The 26116-nt window shown below is 45.8% G+C and overlaps 1 protein-coding gene across 3 annotated transcripts in view; it reads right to left on the reverse strand.

The window, feature by feature from the left end:
- Nucleotides 1–19751, reverse strand: part of TIMELESS (timeless circadian regulator) — a 62328-nt gene extending 42577 nt beyond the window's left edge. For 2 of the 3 annotated variants that reach the window (XM_081898517.1, XM_081898515.1), the window contains exons 1-4: nt 19617–19751; nt 3470–3595; nt 2359–2512; nt 394–508 (exon numbers count right to left, since the gene is read on the reverse strand). In XM_081898517.1, the coding sequence (XP_081754643.1) occupies nt 394–508; nt 2359–2512; nt 3470–3566 (366 nt within the window). In that variant the 5' untranslated portion in view covers nt 3567–3595; nt 19617–19751. Of the gene's footprint in view, nt 1–393; nt 509–2358; nt 2513–3469; nt 3596–16793; nt 17107–19616 lie in introns of those variants that run through there. The other variant, XM_081898516.1, reaches the window with a different exon arrangement.
- Between the last annotated feature and the right edge of the window lie 6365 nt (nt 19752–26116).

Below are 26116 nucleotides of genomic sequence, written 5' to 3' on the forward strand. Positions count from 1 at the left end.
AGTTTATGAACAACTTGGATTAAGAACACTGCAAACCCGGAAGTAGGTGTTTTGGTTTGTGAACTTTTGCCTTGGAAGCAGAACATGTTCCGCTTCCTGTTGAGTGTGTTCCATTTGTAAATTAAGCCCCCCGCTGCTATGGGAAACCACGCCTTGGTTTAAGAATGCTTTGGTTTAAGAACGGACTTCCGGAATGGATTAAGTTCATAAACCAAGGTATAAAGCAGTTGCAATCTACGCTATAAATCAAGCACTGATAGCAGTTGTTTCTCTTTTGTTTTCCAATGTATTTCTTATTAATAAAAATGTGGTGCTGCTCAAGAAACACAAGGCAGTCCCACATGGATCCCAGGAAGGACTGGAAGATGAGCGACACCAGTACGAACCACTCACTTCTTTGTAAGCCTGCAGATAAGAGACAATTTGCAGGAAATGGTGTCGGAAGCTGGCTTCCTGGGGGAGTTTGCCAAAGCAGAGGACAGCTGGCTGGGTTAGGTTTACCATTAACCTAGGAGAAAAAGAAAACAAAATAAGAGGCTCCAACAATTACTGTGAAATAGCTTCACCGAGTCCTAAGCGAGCGAGAGCCTTGATGGGGCTAGTGGTTCTCTGCTTAAGGCTGCCAGTGATAAAACTAGAGATTCCACTAGCTGACCTGCTCTGTTCAAGGAGAGCGAATGTGAGAAATAAGGAGGAAGAACTGAAATTTATTTTACCTGAGGCTTTCTGGAGCCAGGTTTAAAACCAGCAGATGATACAGTCTTTGGGACTCATTTTAGGTCTTAAAGTTATAGGGTGCATTACAAAGAAGCACCTTTTCTCATAGTAGGAAAAAAACAGGCCCATCTCTTCTGACCATTAAGCAAAGCCGCATTCAGGATCCTGCTTTCAGAGGGCAACCAAGGGTCTGGAAACCAAGCCTTATGAGGAACAGCTAAGGAAGCTGGGTATTTTAGTCTGGAGAAGAGGTGACAGAGAGGTAATATGATCGCAGTCTTCAAATATCTAAAGGGCAGTCACATGGAAGATGGAGCGAGCTTGTTTTCTCCTGCTCTGGATGGTAGGACTCAAACCAATGGATTCACGTTACAAGTAAGGGGATTCTGAATAAACACTGGGAAGAACTTTCTGATGGTAAGATCTGTTTGACAGTGCAATGGACTCCCTTGGGAGATGGTGGACTCTCCGCCTTGGAAGTTTTTAAGGTTGGAAGGTCTAGGTGAGATTCCTGCATCGCAGGGGGTTGGACTAAATGACCATTGGGTTCAAACTCTACAATTCCATGATTCTAGGTATATGGCCACAAGGGAAAGGGCTCTCTCAGGAGGAACACTCATCTTAAGAAACTCTAGGTGGCATTCAACCAAGTCTTACTCAGAGCAGACCCAATGAAATGAATCAATGCGACCAAGTTCATTTTAATTCTGAATAAAACTTGGTTGAATGCCACTCTTCCCTTTATCGTGTCCCTAGGGGGCTGCATTCAGCTTTGCGGGCCACAAATTATACAGATCTGAGAGTGGTGGTTTGCCATCGGGCCGTAGCTCCACGACAGATGAAGCAGATCAAAATTAAAGAAAGCTGGGAACTTTATCAAAGTTCCTGTCACAATTTTTGCAGCTCTTACTTTTTTCAGAGTATTTTTGTATCTCCTTATAAAGGGTCACTCCTTAGATATACAGTGGTACCTCTGGATGCGAATGGGATCCGTTCCGGAGCCCCGTTCGCATCCTGAAGTGAACACAACCCGCGTCTGTGGGTTGCGATTCACTGCTTCCGCGCATGATATCATTTTGACCATCTGCGCATGCGCGAGCAGCAAAACCTGGAAGTAACACACTCCATTACTTCTGGGTCGCCGCAGCGTGCAACCCAAAAATACTCATCCCAAAGCTACTTTAATCCAAGGTATGACTTTATCCCAATTTCATTTATGCATTGTATACCCTTACACCATAACCTCTGACTTCTTCACAATCAAGGCTTTGACTGAAATGAGTTATTAGTCCTGTCTCTCATCAAAGCGCTGTCAGGGAACATTGTACATACATGAATAATATTCATTCCTTCATCAAACCTTTTATTGGCATCGCATACAAACATCCATAGCAAATCAATACAGAATTACCGCCTTCCCAGTGACAGAAAACATTTGTCAAATGAGAGGCAAAGCAGTTTAACATTACATCTCTAGGTCTCCAGGGAGATCAGACGTTTGCAATGTGTTTTGACGACAAAAAACCAGCTAAAGATACTTAGCCGCTAACTTGGTGAGCTCCTGATTATTATAATATTAATGTATGGGTTTTAATAAACCTACAGGAGCCAAGCAAGTCATCCCTCACCCACGCGGGTTACCTGATAACAGCATCAAAGAGCTGTTTGTCTTGAGGGTATTGGACGATGATAGGGATCAGGTCGTTCTGTAGAATCTGGGCCGCCCCCAGCTGTTGCCGAATATCCCTCGTCTCATCTTCGTGGCGCAGGTAGCGGATCAAGTCTTTCACACTCTCTGAACACAGAGAGACGAGCAGGGAGAGAAGGGTTATGTGGGAGCAACATTGGAAAGGATGTGAAACAAAAAAGCACATGGAATTCCTGTCCCACCACTTAAAAATTAAGCAAGGTTATAAAAGAAGTTATATTATTGCTGCAAAAAGAAGAAGCCCTTTTTTTAAAATGGAGAAAACAGAAACCCCTGATTATCTTGAAAATACAGTGGTAGCTCAGGTTAAGTACTTAATGCGTTCCGGAGGTTCGTACTTAACCTGAAACTGTTCTTAACCTGAAGCACCACTTTAGCTAACGGGGCCTCCTGCTGCCGCAGCACGATTTCTGTTCTCATCCTGAAGCAAAGTTCTTAACCCGAGGTACTACTTCTGGGTTAGCGGAGTCTGTAACCTGAAGCGTATGTAACATGAGGTACTAAAACACACACACACATCATTGTTATTTATTGTTTAATAGCCACAATTATAACATCACAATTATAACAAATAAAGGCTTGACATATCTCGCTTTGTGAGTCATGAGTCTATCTCATATATCAATTTCACCTTATAAGTTGAATTACTGAAATAAATGAACTTTTCCACGATATTCTAATTTTCGAGTTTCTCCTGTATATGTTGCAAGCTGCACAGAGTGGCTGGGGAAACCCAGCCAGATGGGCGGGATATAAATTACAACAACATTATTATTATTATTATTATTATTATTATTATTAATGCAATGCAGGAATCTTTTGCCCAAGGTGGGGCTTGAACTCACAACCTTGAGATTAAGAGTCTTGTGCTCTAATGACGGATTGGTTTTTCCTAAGTGTATAAAAATCACACGCTTCCCTAAAATGCATCCCACATCCACATCCCCATATCAACTGGCTCCATTAATGAGTCTGTTTGTGACAAGCATACTCCCCTCCCTTTAAACCTCCAATATACACCTGCTACCCCCTGGAGTCTCTCACCTAAGCAATCCGGCTCCTTGTGGTAGGTGTCCCCTTCCAAGAAGCCCAGGGCACTGCACGTCGCCAAGAGTTCGCAATTCATCATGTACAAGTCCATAAATCTCAGCCTAAGTGAAAGAAGGGAGCCTGCGGAGAACAGAAGCAATATTAAGCCATGGAGTTGCATAAAGGTAAAGTGGCCGACTCTGGGGTTGCGGTGCTCATCTTGCTTTATTGGCCGAGGGAGCCAGTGTACAGACTAGGCTGCTTCTGGCGAACCAGAGCAGCGCACGGAGACGCCGTTTACCTTCCCGCCGGAGCAGTACCTATTTATCTACTTGCACTTTGAGGTGCTTTTGAACTGCTAGGTTGGCAGGCGCAGGGACTGAGCAACGGGGGCTCACCTTGTCGCGGGGATTCGAACCGCCGACCTTCTGATCGGCAAAGTCCTAGGCTCTGTGGTTTAACCCACAGCGCCACCCACGTCCCTATGGAGTTGCATGGTCATTCACAAAAAAGGGCAGCTGCTCAGTAAAACAAAAAGGGCTTTTGATGCCTGCAGAAATCCAGGCACTGGCTTGCTAGTGTCGGACTAGAACCTCATGAGGCTTTGGCACAAAACTGGAAGCAAGAAGAATTAACGATGAAATGAAATTGATTGGAGAATGAAATTGGAGAATGAAATTGATGGGATTATGCAGAATTAGATAAACTAACAGGAAGGATTCAAAACCTGCGGGACCAGAGATTCTCAGAAGACTGGAGGAAATTTACAGACTACTGCGTTTGAAAAGTAATTGTGATGGACAGAGTACGCTAGTAGGTTTGCAAGAAGTTTCGTAAGGTGAATTATTTGAAATACTGCAAAAAAGACAATGAAGAGAATTATTAGTTAAAGATAATTAAAGGTAATGTGAAATTAAGAAATGCATAATGAATGATAAGAACGGAAAATCATCAGAGGCGCTGACGGAAGTCCAAAAAATATTGTATAAGATGTGAAGTTCTGTTGTATGAATGTTAATTAATATGTTAAAAACTAATAAAAATGTATTCATAAAAAAAAGAACCTCACAAGGCTAGGGTTCTTTCCCCCTCTTTTTTGTAAATAATTTTTATTCATTTTCCAATTAAAAAAACATTCATATTAATAACAAATTCAAACCAAATCCTTCCACATACAAAAAACAATATAGCCAATTATATAATCCAAATTAATTAATTTCAGTGGGACTTCCTGTGTTCTGGATTTCAAAAGCCAAATGCCCATCCTTTATCTTTCTGCTATCTTCTTTATTACTTCACAATTTTCCAATCCTGATATTAACAATCTCCTCTGGCGATCAGTCAGTCGCTGGTATAACTCACTATCTTGTTTTATTTGACCATTCCTTATTTCTATAATCACGCAGGGCGCTTTTCCCACATTGTTCTCAAATTTAATATTTTGAAGCGCAGTCGTCCTTGATGACCCCTCCTTTTTCTGCTGATTGTTGTGCTCTGGGCTATGAGGCTAGGGTTATCAGCCTAACCTACATCGGTTGTTATCTGGGCTATGAGGCTAGGGTTATCAGCCTAACCTACATCGGTTGTTATGGGAATTAACCGAGGGTGGGGATAAAACATATATGGCACATTGAGGGGGGGAAACAAGGAATGCAAATGCAAAAAATAAAATAAACAATGTACAGTATGTCTGGCTTCAGCAAGCAAGAAAAGCTGGTACCAACTCTTGCCATTATCTCAAAATCTGGAGAAAGGAAATAAAATACCACGTAGTTCTCATATACTCCCTCTCACACCCCCAAATGTTGATAAACCTTTTACGGCACATGCCACTTTCTGTGTGGCCCAAGTAATTACTGAGGGCAGTGTTGAAAGTCAGAGGGACTGCCCTGGTGGTTTTTCTCAGGCATATTCTGCAACATGTCATTCTCTATATAAATACACGTTGGCTACAAAAAATTAATACAACACTCTTCTATAGCCTCCCGAATGAGATACAAATTCATTGCCTAGGATCCACAGAAGAACCATCTTAAGCAGACATAGGCAAACTCTTGCTCTCTAGATGTTTGGGACTACAATTCCCATCATCCCTAGCTAACAGGACCAGTGGTCAGGGATGATGGGAATTGTAGTCCCAAACATCTGGAGGGCAGGAGTTTGCCTATGCCTGATCTTAAGTGACTGTGTGAACTCATGTTTATCCACACAGCTTTTTTTCTTTAAAAGGGATGCTCTCAAGAGCCTAAGTCTCCCAACTGCAGTAGTCATACAACAAGCCAAAATTCACAATGCAGAATCAACAGAAGCCAAACCTCCTAATTGGCTATCAGGCAGACACAACCAAGACCACCCTTGTTTAGCCACATTAGGAGATCGGGTTCATACAATCCACGTTCTTCTATTGCTATGCAATTCTCTTCCCCTTCGGTAAAGGGACCCCTGACCATTAGGTCCAGTCGCAGAAGACTCTGGGGTTGAGGCACTCATCTCGCTTTACTGGCCGAGGGAGCCGGCGTAGAGCTTCCAGGTCATGTGGCCAGCATGACTAAGCCGCTTCTGGCAAACCAGAGCAGCGCACGGAAACGCCGTTTACCTTCCCGCAGGAGCGGTTCCCATTTATCTAATTGCACTTTGATGTGCTTTCGAATTGCAAGGTTGGCAGGAGCAGAGACTGAGCAACGGGAGCTCACCCCGTCGCAGGGATTCGAACCGCCAAACTTCTGATCAGCAAGCCCTAGACTCTGTGGTTTAACCCACAGCGCCACCCGTGTCCCTTTATTACCCCCCAAATTAGCTAACTGCAGCTCCCTGCCCCCCTCTCCCATGCAATTAGCAAACTTCAGAAGCTGTGATCCTCAAATATTACCACCAGCAGGTGAACGGACATTTAAGTTAGTTTGCTGGGACACAGCACCAACCAGCGTCATGGGATGGACAAGAAAGGTTGCCGTAAACGCGCTACAGCTGCTACCTGTCCCCTGCCAGGGGATGCAAACGAGACTTACCTTGTCTCTGCAGGTCAACAAGCGAAAAAGTGGCACTTCACCGGAAACAATGCTTGGCTATTAATCGCATCCAAAATCCGCAGACCCTTTGCTCAGGAGCTAAAGCATGCTAAAATAGGCAGAGCTGTTGCATAGGTCTTCTCTACAGCAAACTAAGACTTCCATGCAAATTGACTATAGATCTTCAGAAAAGCTTCTGCTATCGCCTACCTATGCCCTGAACCTCGGTTTTTCCAATAGCCAAGGCTATTGAAGCAGAGATATCACAGAACTGCCACAGCCTTAAAGAACCATGAAGAAGATCAAGAGAAGGAGGACAGCTAAAACTCCTTTCCTGGCCTACAGATCAGAAAGCAGAGAAGGGATTTCTCACGTTACTCTGTGTAAGTTTATTTTACCAGCAGAACCTTCCGGTTCCTGGGGCTTCATGCATGCAAACTCCTCAAGGCAAATGCAGCTGGACTGCTTCCAAAATTCCTGGAACTTTTAAGCCGAGAGGGAAAGAGAGAAGCTGCTGGGAACTGGAAGACTGCAGACAACTGGCAAAATTTTGAGCTGCTAAAGAGGAGCAGGAAAAGGAGATGCGTTTCCTCCACCCACTTCTCGACAAGGCAACCCCTTCTTAACTCACCCCAATCCACCGCTACTGGAGTTCACACTGATTTCGAAATGACAGGACGTAACCTGGTTTGTGTAACTGGCCCACTTACACAAAGCGCTGCAGAATTCTAACCTACTTTCTAGGATGTCATAATAACCCAGGTCACTATTCAGCAGGGAGTATGTGTGTGTGCAAGTTGAGGAGAAATGTTTGGGAGCCCAAACCTCTTCTGCAACCACATACCATATTTTTCGCCCTATAAGACACACCAGACCACAAGAAGCACCTAGTTTTTGGAGGAGGAAAACAAGGGGGAAAAAATATTCTGAATCTCAGAAGCCAGAACAGCAAGAGGGATCGTTGCGCAGTGAAAGCAGCAATCCCTCTTGCTGTTCTGGCTTCTGGGATAGTTGCGCAGCCTGCATTCGACCATAAGACGCACACACATTTCCCCTTACATTTTAGGAGGGAAAAAGTGAGTCTTATAGAGCAAAAAATACGGTAACTTAAGACTCATGCTCAAATACCTCTGGGGTATCCTGGCTAGGTGGATGCAATATTCAGTGGGGGAAGATTGGGATTTTGACATCTTAGCACAACCTCTGGCAAGCGGCAGCTTGAAGTCCCGTTATGGAGAATTGGCAAGTAAGACCAGCACTATAGGGGCAGGCTGACCACTGTTCCAAATTACCCAGGCGCCAAGCACACTTTGTACCTGGCTATTGGCCACTTGCGACCAGGTGAAGATGCCCAGGCGCCAAGATGGCACCTGAGGTCTCCACCATCTCGAGGTGCGAGCCTGAGGGGTCCTTGAATCTTGACTGTTTTCACACACTAGCAACCACATCCTGTAGAACTCTATCGGGTATATTTTATCGGCACCATCGGAATGAATTTCAGGAACCTAAAAGTCGTATTGAAAAATACAACTTTTTGAACCGTCCGGCCCCAAAAATGGCAGCTAGGCAGCCTGTTTTGCCAACTATAACCCTAGTTTAAGGAGACAATTGGCGCCTAGCTTGTATCTATATCACCGAAGAATTAATGCTTTTGAATTATGGTGCTAGAGGAGACTCTTGAGAGTCCCATGGACTGCAAGAAGATCAAACCTATCCATTCTTAAGGAAATCAGCCCTGAGTGCTCACTGGAAGGACAGATCCTGAAGCTGAGACTCCAATACTTTGGCCACCTCATGAGAAGAGAAGACTCCCTGGAAAAGACCCTGATGTTGGGAAAGATGGAGAGCACAAGGAGAAGGGGACGGCAGAGGATGAGATGGTTGGACAGTGTTCTCGAATGAGTTTGACCAAACTGCGGGAGGCAGTGGAAGACAGGAGTGCCTGGTGTGCTTTGGTCCATGGGGTCACGAAGAGTCGGACGCGACTAAATGACTAAACAACAACAACAAAGATTACATCTCTGAGTTTCTAACACTGCCGCCACCAGACCTGTCGCCGCTACTGCTTGCCACAACCGCTGTGCTGCATCCGTGTCAATTTCAGGCAAGATCGTGCTGATTTGGGGTGAGCTCACCCGAAACTGGCGCAGATGTTGGCGCTGCTTCGGGGGCTTCTGCTGCCTGAGGCACCCTGCCTAATGGCTGAGCAGGCCTTGCTAAAACATTCTAAATGGCCTGTTAACACTGAATCCTTCTCTTCCTATGGGTCTAGGCCCAGTGCTCTGAATCAGGCTCTGCCTCAAAACCTACTCTGAAACCCAGGGCTTAATCCTGGAACATGTGAAGCAACCGTAATTATGCAAGGAGATGCCCGCGGGGGAGTGCAGATCTTCCACTGAAGATCAGTCACACCCACCATCTGAGGTTATGCAGCATGGCTCCCAGTTTGGCTTGAACCTTGTCTCCTCCTCCATTTCAAAACCAAAAGATGATGCATCTTGGAACCAGAATCTCCACAGAGGCCACTTCATTTTGCTCCTTTACTTAAGGCAGCTACTCTGTGTGGTAACATGAACATGAGCAGCAGCAGGTAGATCTCTTTGAACCACTACAAAATCCAGCGTTAACCAGATCAGCGTGGTGTGCAATGTTCAAAATTAGCCAGACGCTAGGCGCATTTTAGGGGACGCAGGTGGCGCTGTGGGTTAAAGCCTCAGCGCCTAGGACTTGCCGATCGAAAGGTCGGCGGTTCGAATCCCCGCGGCGGGGTGCGCTCCCGCTGCTCGGTCCCAGCGCCTGCCAACCTAGCAGTTCGAAAGCACCTCCGGGTGCAAGTAGATAAATAGGGACCGCTTACCAGCGGGAAGGTAAACGGCGTTTCCGTGTGCGGCTCTGGCTTGCCAGATGCAGCTTTGTCACACTGGCCATGTGACCCGGAAGTGTCTCCGGACAGCGCTGGCCCCTGGCCTCTTAAGTGAGATGGGCGCACAACCCCAGAGTCTGGCAAGACTGGCCTGTACGGGCAGGGGTACCTTTACCTTTAGGCGCATTTTGCACCTGGCTTTCAGCCACTTGCGATCAAGTGAAAGTGCCTGGGTACCAGGATGGTGCCTGACAACACTATCTGGAGGTGCATGCCTGGGGATCATTGGATCTGGACCGTTTTTCACACACTAATACCCCCATCCTGTAGAATTCTATCACTCATATTTCATCTGCACAATCGGAAAGTATTTCTGGGGCCGAATTGCTTTTTCTGTGCCGCCTGAGCAGGAGTAGTCACCATTGAGAAAAAAGAGCTTGGAATAAGCCAATATATATCCTGGAATCAAGTCACTTTTCTTCTTCTAAGTTCTCAAAGTTCTTAGCCTAGCTTTCAAGGTTGTCATCTGAACTAGCCAGATGTTTAACTGAGAATCAGTCAGTCAGTCTGTCCATCAGTTGAAAAGTAAAGACTTTAGAGCAGTCTTGCCCCAAAATGGCAAATAGACATTCCGTTTTGGTGACTGCAACCTTGGTTAAGGCAGAGGTTTTCGAGTTCATGGCTCCCTTAACCAACTATATTCTTTCTGAGGCACCCTTGTGTGGCTCAGGAGCCCAGTTGTGTCACCCCTTGCCTGCAGAGCTGGCAACCTCTCATCCTTTTTTTGAACACCCTTCCTTGTGGAATGTTCCCTCAGTCTCCTCTCCCCTCTCCTTCAGAGTCCTCTGGGCAGCCGTAGCTGCTGCCCCAGTCTTTGAGCTGCCCGCCCCTGCCCCTGCCCCAAATAGAGGTGCCCTCCCAGAGGTACCATTCACCGATGGAGCTTATAGCCAGGGCTGCTGCAACAAACAGCTGTGCAAGCCTTTGGGAGGCAGAGATATGAGAGGGCATCAGAGGATGGAGGGACAGAAGCCAGTGTTGCCTACGGCATCCCTGACCATCATTCAAGGCAGCCCAGGGTGCTACGGCACACTGGTTGAAAACCACCAGTTTAAGGAGTCATCTGGCACCTAGATTAAACATCTGAGTATCTAACACTGGGTGAGCCCCCATTTATCAACAGCTCACTGGTGCAGCAAGCAATTTCATGTCCTCCATGCATTTGTTTGTAGGCATTGGCCCTAATTCACTTGTGGCAAAGGAGATTCTGACACTCGGCTGTTAGAACAGCATATAAACTAGGAGATATCAAGACAGTGGTACCTCGGGTTAAGTACTTAATTCGTTCCAGAGGTCTGTTCTTAACCTGAAACTGTTCTTAACCTGAAGCACCACTTTAGCTAATGGGGCCTCCCGCTGCCACCGTGCTGCCAGAGCACAATTTCTGTTCTCATCCTGAAGAAAAGTTCTTAACCCGAGGTACTATTTCTGGGTTAGCAGAGTGTGTAACCTGAAGTGTATGTAACCTGAAGCGTACGTAACCCAAGATACCACTGTATCAGGGAGGTATAAAACAAAAGGTACCATAAAACAAAAAATGCCATAAAAGCAATTCAAAACGTTACACAGATTTGGTGTCCTCCCCCGCCATGCGATTTCTGTTCTCATCCTGAAGCAAAGTTCTTCACCTGAGGTACTATTTCTGGGTTGGTGGAGTCTGTAACCTGAAGCGTATGTAACCTGAAGCGCCTGTAACCCAAGGTACCACTGTATAATTCTTGCGTTATAATTATGTGATGGGCAAGCTGTGACTCATCTCCATCTCCAGTATGGACAAAACGCTAACCTACCATACAGGGATTGTTTTAAGGATTGGGACATCATATGCAAAGCGTGGGATTGGGACCAGGAGAATGGGGAGGACTTGTGAGCTTTGAGGTGTTACTGGGCTCCCAACCCTCACCAGTCCCAACCAGCATAGCCAACGGCCCATGATGATGGGAGCTGGAGTACAACATCAGGGGGCAAAGGCCTGCTGTACACACTATAAAGCCCTATATAAAAGATGGCGCTCACAACTGGTAACTTTCCTATCTCTTTGTGTTTGCAGTTAAAACGAAGTAAAACTAAGGAAAGAAAGAATTGTTGGGTGCACAGGTAAGTCTTTTGGGGTACCAGGACCCTGGGTTTTTCTTGAGATTTGGAGTAAAACGAAAATGATGAGAATCCCTAGGAAAACTGTTTTCAGCCCTCACTGGCCTCAGTTCTTACAATGCAACCATTGATCCAAAACAACCCTGCACACCATGGCTTATTCGGGCACCCTGTGAGCCATAGCTCACATGTGATTTCTTGCTCCTCCCCGCAGGTGACTGGGGCCTAGTTTCATTCTAATTTCCAAGGAAACTGGCCCCCTGGGGAAGTATGAGAAAGTCAATAGCCTACCAGGGAAAGTGTACCTGAGTTGCATAACAGGCCGCATTCTCAACCGCTCTCCGCACCGCTGTGCGCTAACAAAAGCCAGTGAATGTGAAGTGGGTCAAGAAAGCGGCCCCACTCCCAGCCGCTGGATCAGCATAAGGTGTTTCGAAAGAGACACGGCATCATTTTAAGGTCGCCAGAAAAACGTTCTCCTTTTGTGTCCAAATCAAATATTGCCCATGCGTGTCAGAACTTACAGGGCCAACGACAACACGCTGAATCTCTCCCATTTGCAAGCATTTTGTACAAGTCATGCAGTTTACCCCATTTCCAACCATCACCAGCATGTACTGAAACCCTCCTCAAATAACCGATGGTAGATTACTGTTCTGCAAACTATTCCTGCATGTTTCACATGTGAAAAAACAAGACAACTATGAGCTACCTTGATTCCATCAGTACTCACAAGGTGATCAGATATCTAGATGGAGGGGGACTAGTCCCAGTGTGCATGGGGGAAGGGGGTACTGCAGACTCCCCCAGCTATTTTTAATTCACACACTAGGGCTGGGCAATATATCATCCAAAACCAGCTTGATGTCCATAGCGTAATAACGGTTTCATAACTTTTGATCTGGTCACGTATCGCAAATTGTGATGCTACATTGTGCTGTTTAGCTAGTGATATATCACGATGTTGAACGCCCAAGCCCTACTTTTCGCCTCTACATAGTTCCATCCTTATGTCAGACATTGTGATATACGGATATATCACAACGTTTAAAAAGATAAAGGTAAAGGGACCCCTGACCATTAGGTCCAGTCGTGACCGACTCTGGGGTTCCGGCGCTCATCTCGCTTTATTGGCCGAGGGAGCCAGTGTACAGTTTCCGGGTCATGTGGCCAGCATGACTAAGCAGCTTCTGGCGAACCAGAGCAGCGCACAGAAACACTGTTTACCTTCCCGCTGGAGTGGTACCTATTTATCTACTTGCACTTTGACGTGCTTTCGAACTGCTAGGTTGGCAGGAGCAAGGACCGAGCAACGGGAGCAAACCCCGTTGCGGGGATTCAAACCGCCGACCTTCTGATCGGCAAGTCCTAGGCTCTGTGGTTTAACCCACAGCGCCACCCGCATCCCTATCACAACGTTTAGCTGGTGATATATGGTGATGTTGAAAACCAGCCCTACCGCTGGTGCACACAGAAACATTTTTCCTGTTGCACTCAGTGGTTTTTGCAGTCTTAGAACTCTGCATTGTACAGCTGTGGCACAGACCTCCCTCCCCCCCCCCCAAAGAAAAACACATAATCTCTCCAGGATTTTTATAGGCTAGTGCAGATTCATCAGCTTGCAAGGCACAAGAGTTCACTCGGAAGTTCCTTCTCCAAATGAGCTGAATTTTAGAAAGGGCAAATAGCTTACTTCCATCACAGCCGAGTGAGCATCAAGAATTGGAAAGCAACAGATTTGCATATCTAGCCAAAGTCTTCACACACATGCCTGTGAACTGAGGAGAAGAGACAGCAAATGCCCCCTAATATTCTATGCAAATCATACACATCCCCAGAGGGATTGAAACAGCAACAGGTTTGAATAAAACTGCAAGCAACAGAGCAAGCCACGTATATTTACAAGTTCGTGAAATTAAGCAGGGAGCGAAGAAGCGACAAATTGCTTGCTGCCGGGGAAACCCAGCAACCAATCCTACTTGGATCATCACACCTCCGTTTCTGCAAGCAGGGTGGGATGGGAGCAGCCGGCATGCGCACGTGAGGAGGGCAAAGCAGCCGAGAAAGGAATATAGGAAAGCAACGTGACAGGAGTGGAAGGCAACGCTGGGCACTTGCATGTGATAATAACGCTAGCGTTCCTTTTGAACACCTATCAGTGCGGGGAGGCTGCAGGAGGGAGAAGGTAAAGGAAGGGGGCACGTGGGGCTCATTGCACAGCCTCTCGAGGTGTTGATAATGAAAACTGTCACTCGCCGAAAAGTACCAAAAGAGCCTTGAGTCAAGTGAATCACTTAAAATGGGAGGACAAAAACACCATAGTATATGCCTCCCCCACTCTCCAATGCTAGCCTATGCAATTTTACTCATAAGTAAGACTTTTTCAATGTCCACAGGATGGGAATGCAGCCTTAAACACACTTGGAAGCTCCCGGAAGTCAGTTATACTTATGCACACTACTTAAAAGAATTATTTGAATTAGCTTTTAAATCTTACCAAATAAATCAGTGGAAGCATTCTCTTTCTCTCGTCTTTCTAGTGCAGGGGTAGGCAACCTAAGTCCGGGAATCAGTGTTTTTACATGAGTAGAATGTGTCCTTTTATTTAAAATGCATCTCTGGGTTATTGTGGGGCGTGCCTGTTGTTTTTACATGAGTAGAATGTGTGCTTTTATTTAAAATGCATCTCAGGGTTATTTGTGGGGCATAGGAATTCATTCATATATTTTTTTCAAAATATAGTCCGGCCCCCCACATGGTCTGAGGGATGGTGGACCGGCCCACAGCTGAAAAAGGTTGCTGACCCCTGTTCTAGTGCATGCATCAAATACTACACACACTCTATTTTAAGGTTTATTAATTCCATTTGGAACTTTAACAGGAACACATGAAATCACCTCCCATTCCTGCTTTCTTTTCAAAATTTAATCAATTCATTTTTTGTTTTGATAAGTTCCACAAATATGTTCTTCTCCTTTACACTCTTGCTTGCCAAGAGTAACCTGCACCATAGAAGCAATACAAACGTTTTTATAGTTCATTGGGATTGCTGAATTTTGGTGTTATGGTTGCAGTACTTTACGGGGGGGGGAGGGTGGTTATTGTTTCGTTCTTGTTTTTATTATGCATTTTGTATTTTTATCTTGTGGTTTGATGCTGTGAACTGCCCTGAGATCTACAGACCAAGGGCAGTTTGCAAATTTAATAATAATAATAAATTTAACAACAATAATAATTTTGGAGTTTAGTCTACAAATGGGCTCCGAGGACAGGTACATATGGGAAATGGCCAGGGCAGGACGAACATTTAAAAGAGAGCACTGAGTGATGTCTCTTTGTTGATAAAGAGATACTCAGAGAATGAGACATGATGTAACCTATCTTAAGGTTGCAAGAATATTCTGCTATTTAGGATAGAATAAGCACTTCACGTATATGTAAATCATTGCATTCATAAAGTTAAGGATATGCCTGAATAGCAAAGAAACCTGTAGACCAAGACAGAATGTTCTGCACAGCAAATGAAGTCTTTGTATTAAATGAAGGCAATGGGGAAACTCAGCCAGATGGGCGGGGTATTATTTATTTATTTATTTATTATGCATTAAAGCTAACGAATTTCACAGACAGCAGAATTTCTAAAATACAGTGTGTACCCTCCCACTTTCTGTTCGGGAGATGAACACCCACACCCCACTCAAGACTGCTTTCTTGCCATACCCACTCCAATTGATATATGGTCCTGCCAGACAAACCACTACAACACTGGAAGGAAGATCGGAGGCTTTCTAGCTTAAATCTTTGCAAATGGCAATATTCTGTGTGCTGCATTGGGTAGTGTCAGATTAATACTGGGAAGACCATGTTCAAGTCTGCTCTCACCAAAGCAATCTGTGCCATGCCTATTCAGAAGCAAGTCTATTGGTAGTACCAAGGGAAGTGAGAGCTGGACCATAAAGGAGGCTGATCGCCGAAGAATTGATGCCTTTGAATTCTGGTGCTGGAGGAGACGCTTGAGAGTCCCATGGACTGCAAGAAGATCAAACCTATCCATTCTTAAGGAAATCAGCCCTGAGCGCTCACTGGAAGGACAGATCCTAAAGCTGAGGCTCCAATACTTTGGCCACCTCATGAGAAGAGAAGACTCCCTGGAAAAGACCCTGATGCTGCGAAAGATGGAGGGCACAAGGAGAAGGGGACGACAGAGGACAAGATGGCTGGACAGTGTTCTCGAAGCTACCAGCATGAGTTTGACCAAACTGCGGGAGGAAGTGGAAGACAGGAGTGCCTGGCGTGCTCTGGTCCAGGGGGTCACAAAGAGTCGGACATGACTAAACAACAACAACCAAGTAGTACAAAGTAGGGGAGATTAGGACTGCAGACTCCTCAATGAAGTTTACTGGCTGTCCTTGGGCCAGTCATAGTCTCGTAGTGCTACCTACCTCACAGGATTGATGTGAATGTAAAACTGAGGGAGGGGAGGGAAGAGAAGAATAATGTAAATTTAACTCTATACTTGTGTCAGTGTTGGTCAGCATCAGCAGCACAGCTGTAGCCGGTTACAATGTAATGGAAGCAAAACAGGTTTATATGGCTAAAGAGATGGAAAAAGAGGAGGACGAACAGTTATTCCTAGTTTAATAAAACAACCAAATATTGCACAATTTTGCAAGTACTGAACTTTCAGAATTTAAAGGAGCAAAAACGAAAAGTTAATGCTCTGCCCAGGCAAGAAGAGATGGCTAAATTTGTTTATAATTCCCCCCCCCCACTTTTAAACTCCAAGGTCCTCACAGCAGCTTGCAATCAAAAAAATACAAAACATGTAGAATTATAAGTAGTGTTGCTGCTCATCTATACTAGTAGGCATTCCTACTGCTCCTGCACCTTCAATCCATTCAGGGTGCTGTGAACAACAGAATGCTAAAAGGTCTTGTGGGCACCTAGCAATACAGGTTGCATTTCCCCAAAGATACAAATATTTTGCTTTTGAGTGCTGGGAAAAACTCCCTTCAGCAGAAGCAATACCTAGAGAAATGAGAAGTTGGAGACACGTTTGAAATAAATGATGGAGGGTGGGGGACGGACACACAGACACACGTTGAAATGCATTTATTACTTCCAATGATCAACTCCAGAAATACACTAAACTGGTTAGCAACCGCTTTAGTTGTCTTGACCAAGTACAGTAATGTCCTCTTTATCTTCCATCAGAGTCCTTGCCACGGCAATCACAAAAAGCAGCTACCTCAAGAGCGAAACAAAACAACGCCGAGTAGTTTTACAAGGACGGCAGAAAAAGTGCTTTCCTTACCTGGATTTAACCCGGGGTCCTTAATCTGGAGCAGATGGAATATAGGAAATCTTTGCAAGGTCTGGGGGGGTGTCCTGAAATTATGACTACTGCTATTTAAAAAGAGAAGTCTCCCCCCGTGTTGTTACGATCTCCAAGAAAAACCGAAAACAGAGCGCGGGGAGGGTGTGTGGAGAGATCCGGCGTCTCCAGGGTTTTCAAGATGCTCGCAAAGTAGCAAAGCCGTGCAGCTGCCAATGACAGCCTCCGCGCAAGCGGAAGTTGCTCGGCGCGGGAAGAGGCCTTCGGTGCCGTGCCAGGGAGACGCGTGCGCGAGTCCTGCCTTCCTGCGAAATTTAAAACCTCCCAAGCACCTATAGGAAGGGCGAAGGCGGGAAAAGGGCAGGAGCAACTGCAGCAAGGCTTGCAAGAGGGAGGCAAGGCTCTGCAAAACGCGCGCGCCCTCGCTTTGCAAATCCCAGGAGCTACGGCACCCGGCTAGCCTTGTTGAAATCCCACCGGGGGGAATCGGTGGGCTTTAAGCAGCCGCGAGGTTATGGGCAGGTAGCGCGAATGCCTGGCGAGAAGTATGCTCCTCTCTCACACAAATCTCCATCCTCAGATTATAACATCTCCAAGCGCAACCCTCCCGTTACGTCTCCGGCTCCGCACAATGCTTATGTTGTGTAGGGAGGGGGGAACGCCCCCATTCCTTGGGTGACCAAAAACCAACAAATCACTACCAGGGGTGGAAAGTGTGTTTTAATAAAACAGCTCATCACTCAAAGGAGAACCAATGCTGTCTCATCATGCTGTTTTCGCGTGAAAGCTTTGGAGGAGAACACGCATTCGGCCTTTATTGGCATAATTTAGGCAATCAAATCATAAAGGGGGGGCACAGAACATAGAAGTATGAGTGCCAAGCCTTTGTACAGCGCACAGATCTTGGCATGCCAACACATCCGCGCCCCTTTCTTGCTGCAGCCGGAAATACATTCTTTACAAACTTTTATTGGTTTTGAGGTCGCCGAGTTAAAGCTCTGGTTTTCCCAGTAGTGATGTATGGAAGTGAGAGCTGGGCCATAAAGAAGGCTGATCACCGAAGAATTGATGCTTTTGAATTCTGGTGCTGGAGGAGACTCTTGAGAGTCCCGTGGACTGCAAGAAGATCAAACCGCTCCATTCTGAAGGAAATCAGCCCTGAGTGCTCCCTGGAAGGACAGATCCTGAAGCTGAGGCTACACTACTTTGGCCACCTCATGAGAAGAGAAGACTCCCTGGAAAAGACCCTGATGTTGGGAAAGATGGAGGGCACAAGGAGAAGGGGATGACAGAGGACGAGATGGTTGGATAGTGTTATCAAAGCTACCAGCATGAGTTTGACCAAACTGCGGGAGGCAGTGGAAGACAGGAGTGCCTGGCGCGCACCGGTCCATGGGGTCACGAAGAGTTGGACATGACTAAACAACAACAGGAATAGGGGCTCTTGCCCCCAATACAGTTGATGACGCAGAGCGGGCTGCTAAAGCTGCGGTCCCCCCACCTCCCCAAAAAACCTCACCACTGCCAAGGCCAACAAGGTTGACTAACGGCATCCGAGTGCTCTTAATGCCCCCAGCCGGACCCTCCGACCAAACCCGAGCTCCTTCTCCAGGTTGCCAGCAGAAACACCTCAGACTTAGTCCCCCCCCCAATCCATACTACAGTGGTACCTCGGGTTAAGTACTTAATTTGTTCCGGGGGTCCGTTCTTAACCTGAAACTGTTCTTAACCTGAAGCACCACTTTAGCTAATGGGGCCTCCTGCTGCCGCCGTGCCGCCGGAGCACGATTTCTGTTCTCATCCTGAAGCAAAGTTCTTAACCCGAGTACTATTTCTGGTTCCTTCCAGTAGCACCTTAAAGACCAACTAAGTTAGTTCTTGGTATGAGCTTTCGTGTGCATGCACACTTCTTCAGATACACTTCAGATACACTATTTCTGGGTTAGGGGAGTCTGTAACCTGAAGTGTATGTAACCCGAGGCACCACTGTATTTAGAAGCTTCAACATGCTTTGGGATTAGTTTATCTTCCCCCTTTAACTAAAATTTAAAGCATGTGTACGCAAACATGAATCTGCAGAAAAATGGGAGGGGGGGGAAATGACCAAATATATCACAACAACCCTCTTGGGAACTAAGTTCTACCCAAGCCAGTGGGATTCATTGCAAAACAAGTTGTGACTTGTTCTGACAGAGCTACCCTTTCATCTTGGATAGGGCAAGGCCATATTGTAACACTGCCTGCCAACAACTCCCCCCCCCATCCCATTACAGTGGTACCTCGGGTTAAGTACATAATTCGTTCCGGAGGTCCGTTCTTAACCTGAAACGCATTTTCAGCATAGGATTGCTGCCTCAAATCAGTTAAAAATAGGTATATCACCATATGTTCTTCTTTAAAGCAGCAACAGTTTCCTGGTGCCTAAACAATGCATCCAGGTACAGTGGTACCTCGGGTTAAGAACTTAATTCATTCCAGAGGTCCGTACTTAACCTGAAACTCTTCTTAACCTGAAGCACCACTTTAGCTAATGGGGCCTCCTGCTGCTGCCGCGCCGCCACTGCGCAATTTCTGTTCTCATCCTGAAGCAAAGTTCTTAACCCGAGGTACTATTTCTGGGTTTGCGGAGTCTGTAACCTGAAGCGTATGCAACCTGAAGCGTCTGTAACCCGAGGTAACACTGTCCTTGTTCCCTAGCAAACGCCAACCGGGCTGCAGCTGGGTAGCGCCAGGCTGCGCGCATTTCCCAAGCAATGCGCCTTGCGAACCTGAACCGCGGCCTCCCCAAACCCCCATATTTACCCGCCCCGCGCGAGCCGCTCCATCTGCACCGGCGTCGTTTCCCGCCCTAACTTTGCACCGGGAGGAGCAGGAGCAGCAGCAGCAGCAGCGCCTCCCGGTCCGCGCCGCCGACTTCCTCGCGCCTCCCGGATTCCAAATGGCGCGCGAATGCGCTCTCGCTCCTTTTAAAAGGGCCACCGGCGACAGGCCCGGCTTAGCCAGAGGAGGCGCAGGGCTCTGCCGCCTTTTGCTCAGAAGTAAGGCCCATTCAGTTCAACTCGGCCGCGCGAGCCCGGCATTGCCCTTTTAAGCGAGCGCTCAGTCTCGCCCCCGCTTTCGACGGGGTGCAGCGAAAAGTTAATTTTGCAGCCCGTTGGGGAGGCGCGCGCAGAAAGGAAGGCATTGCGAGCAGCCATGGGCGTAACCGGTGCCGGATTTTAGCTATAGTTTAGGGCTCCACTCTCTTGGGGCCCCACCAAAAAAATTAAAGGAAAAAAACTACTGGATGTACTTTGATAAAATACATATTTTGTTATGGGTTTATATACCTATTAGGTCCATAAATTACCCTATAGCATATATCATAGCTGTCAACGTTTCCTTTTTTTTAAGGGAAATTCCCTTATCCCAAATAACATTCCTTGCAAGAAAAGGGGAGGTTGACAGCTATGCAATATATTCAACACCAAAAGAACAACAACAAATGACAATTTGTTGTTGACAAAGGACAGCTGGACATTTAAAGAGCTCCATTACCTTTAGTAGCTTAGGGCCTCATCAAACCTAAATCCAGCCCTGGGTGTAGCCAGGATTTTGGGGGCTGGGGGCTGGGCAGGACACCCGCCTATCGCTATAATTTGTGTCTGGCTCTGTCTAGCAGATTCGGAATGAAATGTCTCAACAACAGTGGTTTTAAATTGCTTTCTTTTGACCCCAGGCGTTCAGGAAAAAAATCTGTCAAAATCTTAAGTCATTTGAAAACTAGGAAGTTAAAAAAACAACAAACCATCAGGGAGATACCCTTTATGCTGTGAATAAGTATATTTTGCAAAGAGCATGCCTTTTTTCATCAAAAAATCTCTTCCCCTAAAATGACATCCCGGCCCAACCCATCACAGCAGGAAAGCTTTCAGGCCCATTCACAAAGGCAGATGTATGTACTCATGTCCCTTGATAACAATACAGTGGTACCTTGGGTTACATACGCTTCAGGTTACAGACTCCGCTAACCCAGAAATAGTACCTCAGGTTAAGAACTTTGCTTCAGGATGAGAACAGAAATTGTGTGGCTGCGGCGCAGCGGCAGTGGGAGGCCCCATTAGCTAAAGTGGTGCTTCAGGTTAAGAACAGTTTCAGGTTAAGAACGGACCTCTGGAACAAATTAAGTACTTAACCCGAGGTACCACTGTATCCGGACACCTGGAAGGCGGTGGACTCTCCTTCCTTGAAGGCTTTTAAGCAGAGGTTGGATGGCCACCTGTCAAGGGATGCTTTAGCTGAGAGTCCTGCATTGCAGAGGGTTGGACTCGATGACCCTATAATGATGCATTTCCACTTTTTTGGAGATGGATAAACGACCAGCCAATCTTAAAACACTCTGAACTCCTTGAAGAAAGAGGCGGATTTAAGTGTAACCTGCTTTTTAAAATAGATTTCAATGTGTGGTTAAACGTTTAAAACAACAGTAGTGAATAACGGTAGTCCGTCCAGGGTTGCAATCAAGATTCTTCTGGGTTTGGTAGAACTATTTGGCTGGAAGGAGAAAAATAAAGAAGTTTCTGAAGCCTCAATATGATGACCTCAGGGAGGTTCACAATAGGTTTCTGTCTCCCTGTGAACTTCATAGCCCATAACTTGGGGGGCCTTTATTTTACAAAAGGGTTGTTCAGGTCTCTCTCTCTCTCTGTGGCATTTTAGCTTCCGCATTCTGTTTGGAGAGTTGTTGCTATTCAGCCCTATGCCATCCACACATCAGTGGGCAGAGCCTGACAGACTGTTTCTGTCCTCTATTTTTACTTCCCTTCCCTCATTCCCTCTTTTCCCACCCTCCACTGCCCTCATCTGTTCCAGGTATGTGCACCCATATTTCTGTACCTCTTTGTGTGCACCTATATATATATATATATATATATATATATATATATATATATATGCAGGTTTTGGTGTCCTCGGGTGTCTTCCCGTGTAAAAGTTGGGGTGTCTAGGCGACGTTTCGACGAGGTCTCACTCGTCATCTTCAGGCTGGTGCTTTCGGCTTCTTGTTACTGGAACAGAGCAGGATCTCAGTGTTTGAGTTCCTATAAATACTGTTGAGGGGGTGTGGTGTATAGCCTCCAATGTTCTGGGCAGAGAGGAAGTTCCCAGGCTAGTGTGCCTTTTCTTCTTTTGTTCCTTAATTACTTGAGGGATATCTTGAGTGATTTCTTGAGTGAGCCTGAAGATGACGAGTGAGACCTCGTCGAAACGTCGCCTAGACACCCCAACTTTTACACGGGAAGACACCCGAGGACACCAAAACCTGCATTCCTGTACCCGTGAAAATCTACGAAAGCAAATATATATATATATATATATACACACACACACACACACACAGTATATATATGCACCAGTAGTACACAAAACAGATATTATCAGCCCTTAGTTATCATGTTTCACAATAGACAAAATGGTGTCATGTTGTCCCGTCCCCCCAAGGTGGTGTTGATGTTGATGGTACAATATCTGTTTGGTGTCTCTTTGGGGGGAAGGCAAAGGAAATAATACCAGGGTCTTGCATAAGACAGATATTTAGCTGGTGCTGTGGGTTAAACCATAGAGCCTAGGACTTGCCAATCAGAAGGTTGGCGGTTCGAATCCCCGCAATGGGGTGAGCTCCCATTGCTCAGTCCCTGCTCCTGCCAACTTAGCAGTTTGAAAGCACGTCAAAGTGCAAATAGATAAATAGGTACCGCTCCGGCGGGAAGGTAAACAGCGTTTCCGTGTGCTGCTCTGGTTCGCCAGAAGCGGCTTAGTCCTGCTGGCCACATGACCCGGAAGCTGTACGCCGGCTCCCTCAGCCAATAAAGTGAGATGAGCGTTGCAACCCCAGAGTCGGTCACGACTGGACCTAATGGTCAGGGGTCCCTTTACCTTTACCTTTTATCTGCTATAGGATGTCCCTATTTTCATCAGAGAAATGTTGGAGGGTATGCTATTTGTTTTAGTGGGTGGTGGCAATATCCATACCCTCTAGTGCCCTGTGATCCTTAACAACACAGCCACACATTCCTCTCCTCCCCCAGCCTGCAATAATATAAACACAGCAGGAATTATATACTGAAATACTGATAAAGAGGTCTCGGTAGTGGCGCCCGCCCTGTGGAACGCCCTCCCATCAGATGTCAAAGCGATAAACATCTACCTGACATTCAGAAGACATCTGAAGGCAGCCCTGTTCAGGGAAGTTTTTAATATGTGACATTTTAGTGTATCTTTCATCTTTGTTGGAAGCCGCCCAGAGTGGCTGGGGAAACCCAGCCAGATGGGCGGGGTACAAATAATAAATTATTATTATTATTATTATTATTATTATTATTATTATTATTATTATTATTATTATATCTGTGTGTGTATGTATCTGTGCATGTGTGTAAATATATATACATTTTAAGTTTCAATGTACGGTATGTACTGCAGTTACAGTTTCCCAGCTGATTCCCCACATGCATTGTGCAGAGATCTTGAGGAGAAGAAATCCTTTGAACCAGGCTGCTGAAATTCCCATGTGCCCTCTGCAGGTGGCAATTGATAGAAATATAGGTAAAGGTAAAGGGACCCCTGACCGTTAACTCCAGTCGCAGACGACTCTTGGGTTGCAGCGCTCATCTCGCTTTACAGGCTGAGGGAGCCAGCGTTTGTCCGCAGACAGTTTTTCTGGGTCATGTGGCCAGCATGACTAAGCCACTTCTGGCGAACCAGAGCAGCGCATGGAAACGCCGTTTACCTTCCCGCCGGAGCGGTACCTATTTATCTACTTGCACTTTGACGTGCTTTTAAACTGCAAGGTTGGCAGGAGCAAGGACCGAGCAACGGGAGCTAACCCTGTCGTGGGGATTCGAACTGTCGACCTTCTGATCGGCAAGCCCTAGGATCTGTGATTTAGACCACAGCACCACCCGAGTCCCTTAGAAATATAGGTATGTTTGTATCATTGGGGCTGCCAGAAACAAAATGGCAAGGATTTGCTCAGGTGAGGAAAGAATAGAATTAGCGGTCTGGCAACAAAAGCCCACCCACTGAAACCTCACCATTCTTGTGAGGCCTCCAGAAAAGAAGTGCAAAAAAGCCTTCACACCTGTAATAAATGTGGATGTACAGCAGGTTATTTTTTGACTTAAGTGAGTTTCTTGCAGAATGGGAAATTCATAATTAAATGCAGAAAAAGAACAGGCTGGCATGTTTCTTCTGATAATGTTGGGTGGGTGGTGGGAAAACTTTGGCACACGAGCAGCACTAATTTCACAATAAGTTTCTGTCTGGAAGTGCTCTCAGTTGTCTATACTGGGGTGGATGTGAAATGGGATTAGCAAGATGGAAGCTGCCTGTCTAGGCATCTACATGGGTCAGAAAGATGTGGGACTCTAGAAAAGAGCCTGGCACCAGGCCCAGCTGGGCAGCACAAGCCTATGCACTCCTATTTGGAAATAAGCCCATTTGAACTCAGTAGAAATTCTTAAATAAGTGTGCATACAGTGGTACCTCGGGTTACATACACTTCAGGTTGCATACGCTTCAGGTTACAGACTCCGCTGACCCAGAAACATTACCTCGGGTTAAGAACTTTGCTTCAGGATGAGAACAGAAATCGTGCGGCAGCAGCGGGAGGCCCCATTAGCTAAAGTGGTGCTTCAGGTTAAGAACAGTTTCAGGTTAATAACGGACCTCTGGAACAAATTAAGTACTTAACCTGAGGTACCACTGTACTTGGAATGTGCTGAAATCACAGCGTTCTCTCCAAACGTGCCACTGATGCCGAAATGTGCATTTTAAAAAAAAAATTAGTTGTGGCTGTTTCCGAGGCAGTGCTCAAGTGCTGAAAGTTTAGTCAACCTGTGATCAAATAACCAGGTAAGAAATGGGGAATACCGGCCTTTATTCATTACATTTTCATGATAAAACTGGGAAAGGAACTAAAGGAAAACAGTTGCAGGAAGTAGGAGACATTTGCTACGTGGACATAATGGGTACTTGTGCTTCGATCAAACTTGTCTTGGGGTGTATTCGTACACCCCAAGGAGAAAACTGGCTTTTTCCAGGGGGGGTCCTAGGAAATGAAATTTTGAGACTACAGACAATTCTGATTTGAAGACTTAAGAAACCACCTCAAAGACCTGCAACCATTTTGAGGACAGGGGGAATAATAATAATAATAATAATAATAATAATAATAATAATAATAATTAATAATAATAATAATAATAATAATAATAATAATAATAATAATAATAATAGAAGATCTACAACCACTGTGGAAGTGTGAGGATGTGGATAGCTTAACCGGTTTGAGGTAAATACATGCTATAATTCTCTCAGATCTTATGTTTCAGGTGGGAAAGTCAAGCTTTGGGGAAACAATGTGGGTTGCACAAAAAAAGAGAAAAATAAAATCAAGCAAGGCGTGCGCTCACAGCCGCATGACTAAAATGTGCAGGGCTGTAGCTCATCTTGCAAGCGGAAGATCCCAGGTCCAATTCACAGCATCCCTGCCCCAAACCTTCCAGTCAGTGGAGACAATACTGACCTGGGTGCACCAAAGGTCTGAGTTGATATAAGGCAGCTTCCTATGTGAATTCACCGGTAGCGTCTATGTGGGGAGACTGTGGAGGGAATTCTCCACGGTGCACAACATGTGTGTGTTTTGCCAGATTTTGTTACCTCTTCTCTGATATGGCATGTTGCTATTGCCAATCTCATCTGCATTGTATGGCTGTTTTAAATGGGACGATCAGCTATTTTGCAGCTCTTCTAAGAGACACCCTATGTCTGGCAAGAGGCAGGCCTGCTCTCCAGATGTTGAGAATTTGGATTTATTAAATGTGTACTGTAGCGGAGACGGGATTTTGCAATGCCAGTAGGCAAAGATCTGGGTTAGTAACATTGCAAGTCCTGTTAAAAATGTGAAGCACCTTTCCCATTTCCTTTAGTTATGCTTCCTTCCCCTCCTTCATTTAGGAATAATGCAGCCCAGGAAAGCTCCAGTTACAATAGGGACCACTGAAAATGCTAAGAAGAATTTCTGTTTGGATGCAGGAGTATGGAAGTCCTGAAATTTTGTTAGCTGCTTCTTAACCAATTGCATAGCTATCAAGCATCCCTTATTTGGTGGGACAGTCCCTTATCCCAGCGCCATGTCCCGCTGCTGTGCCTTATTGATGATGTCCCTTAAATTTCCCAGGTTTCAAAGGAATCAGCTCCTCTCCCTCCCTCCCTCCCTCTTTGCCAGCCAGGAAGGAGGGAAGCTCCAAATGTGTTTCTTGGCT

This window comes from Podarcis melisellensis (assembly GCF_964234715.1).
Source record: "Podarcis melisellensis genome assembly, chromosome: 2".
NCBI lineage: Eukaryota > Metazoa > Chordata > Lepidosauria > Squamata > Lacertidae > Podarcis > Podarcis melisellensis.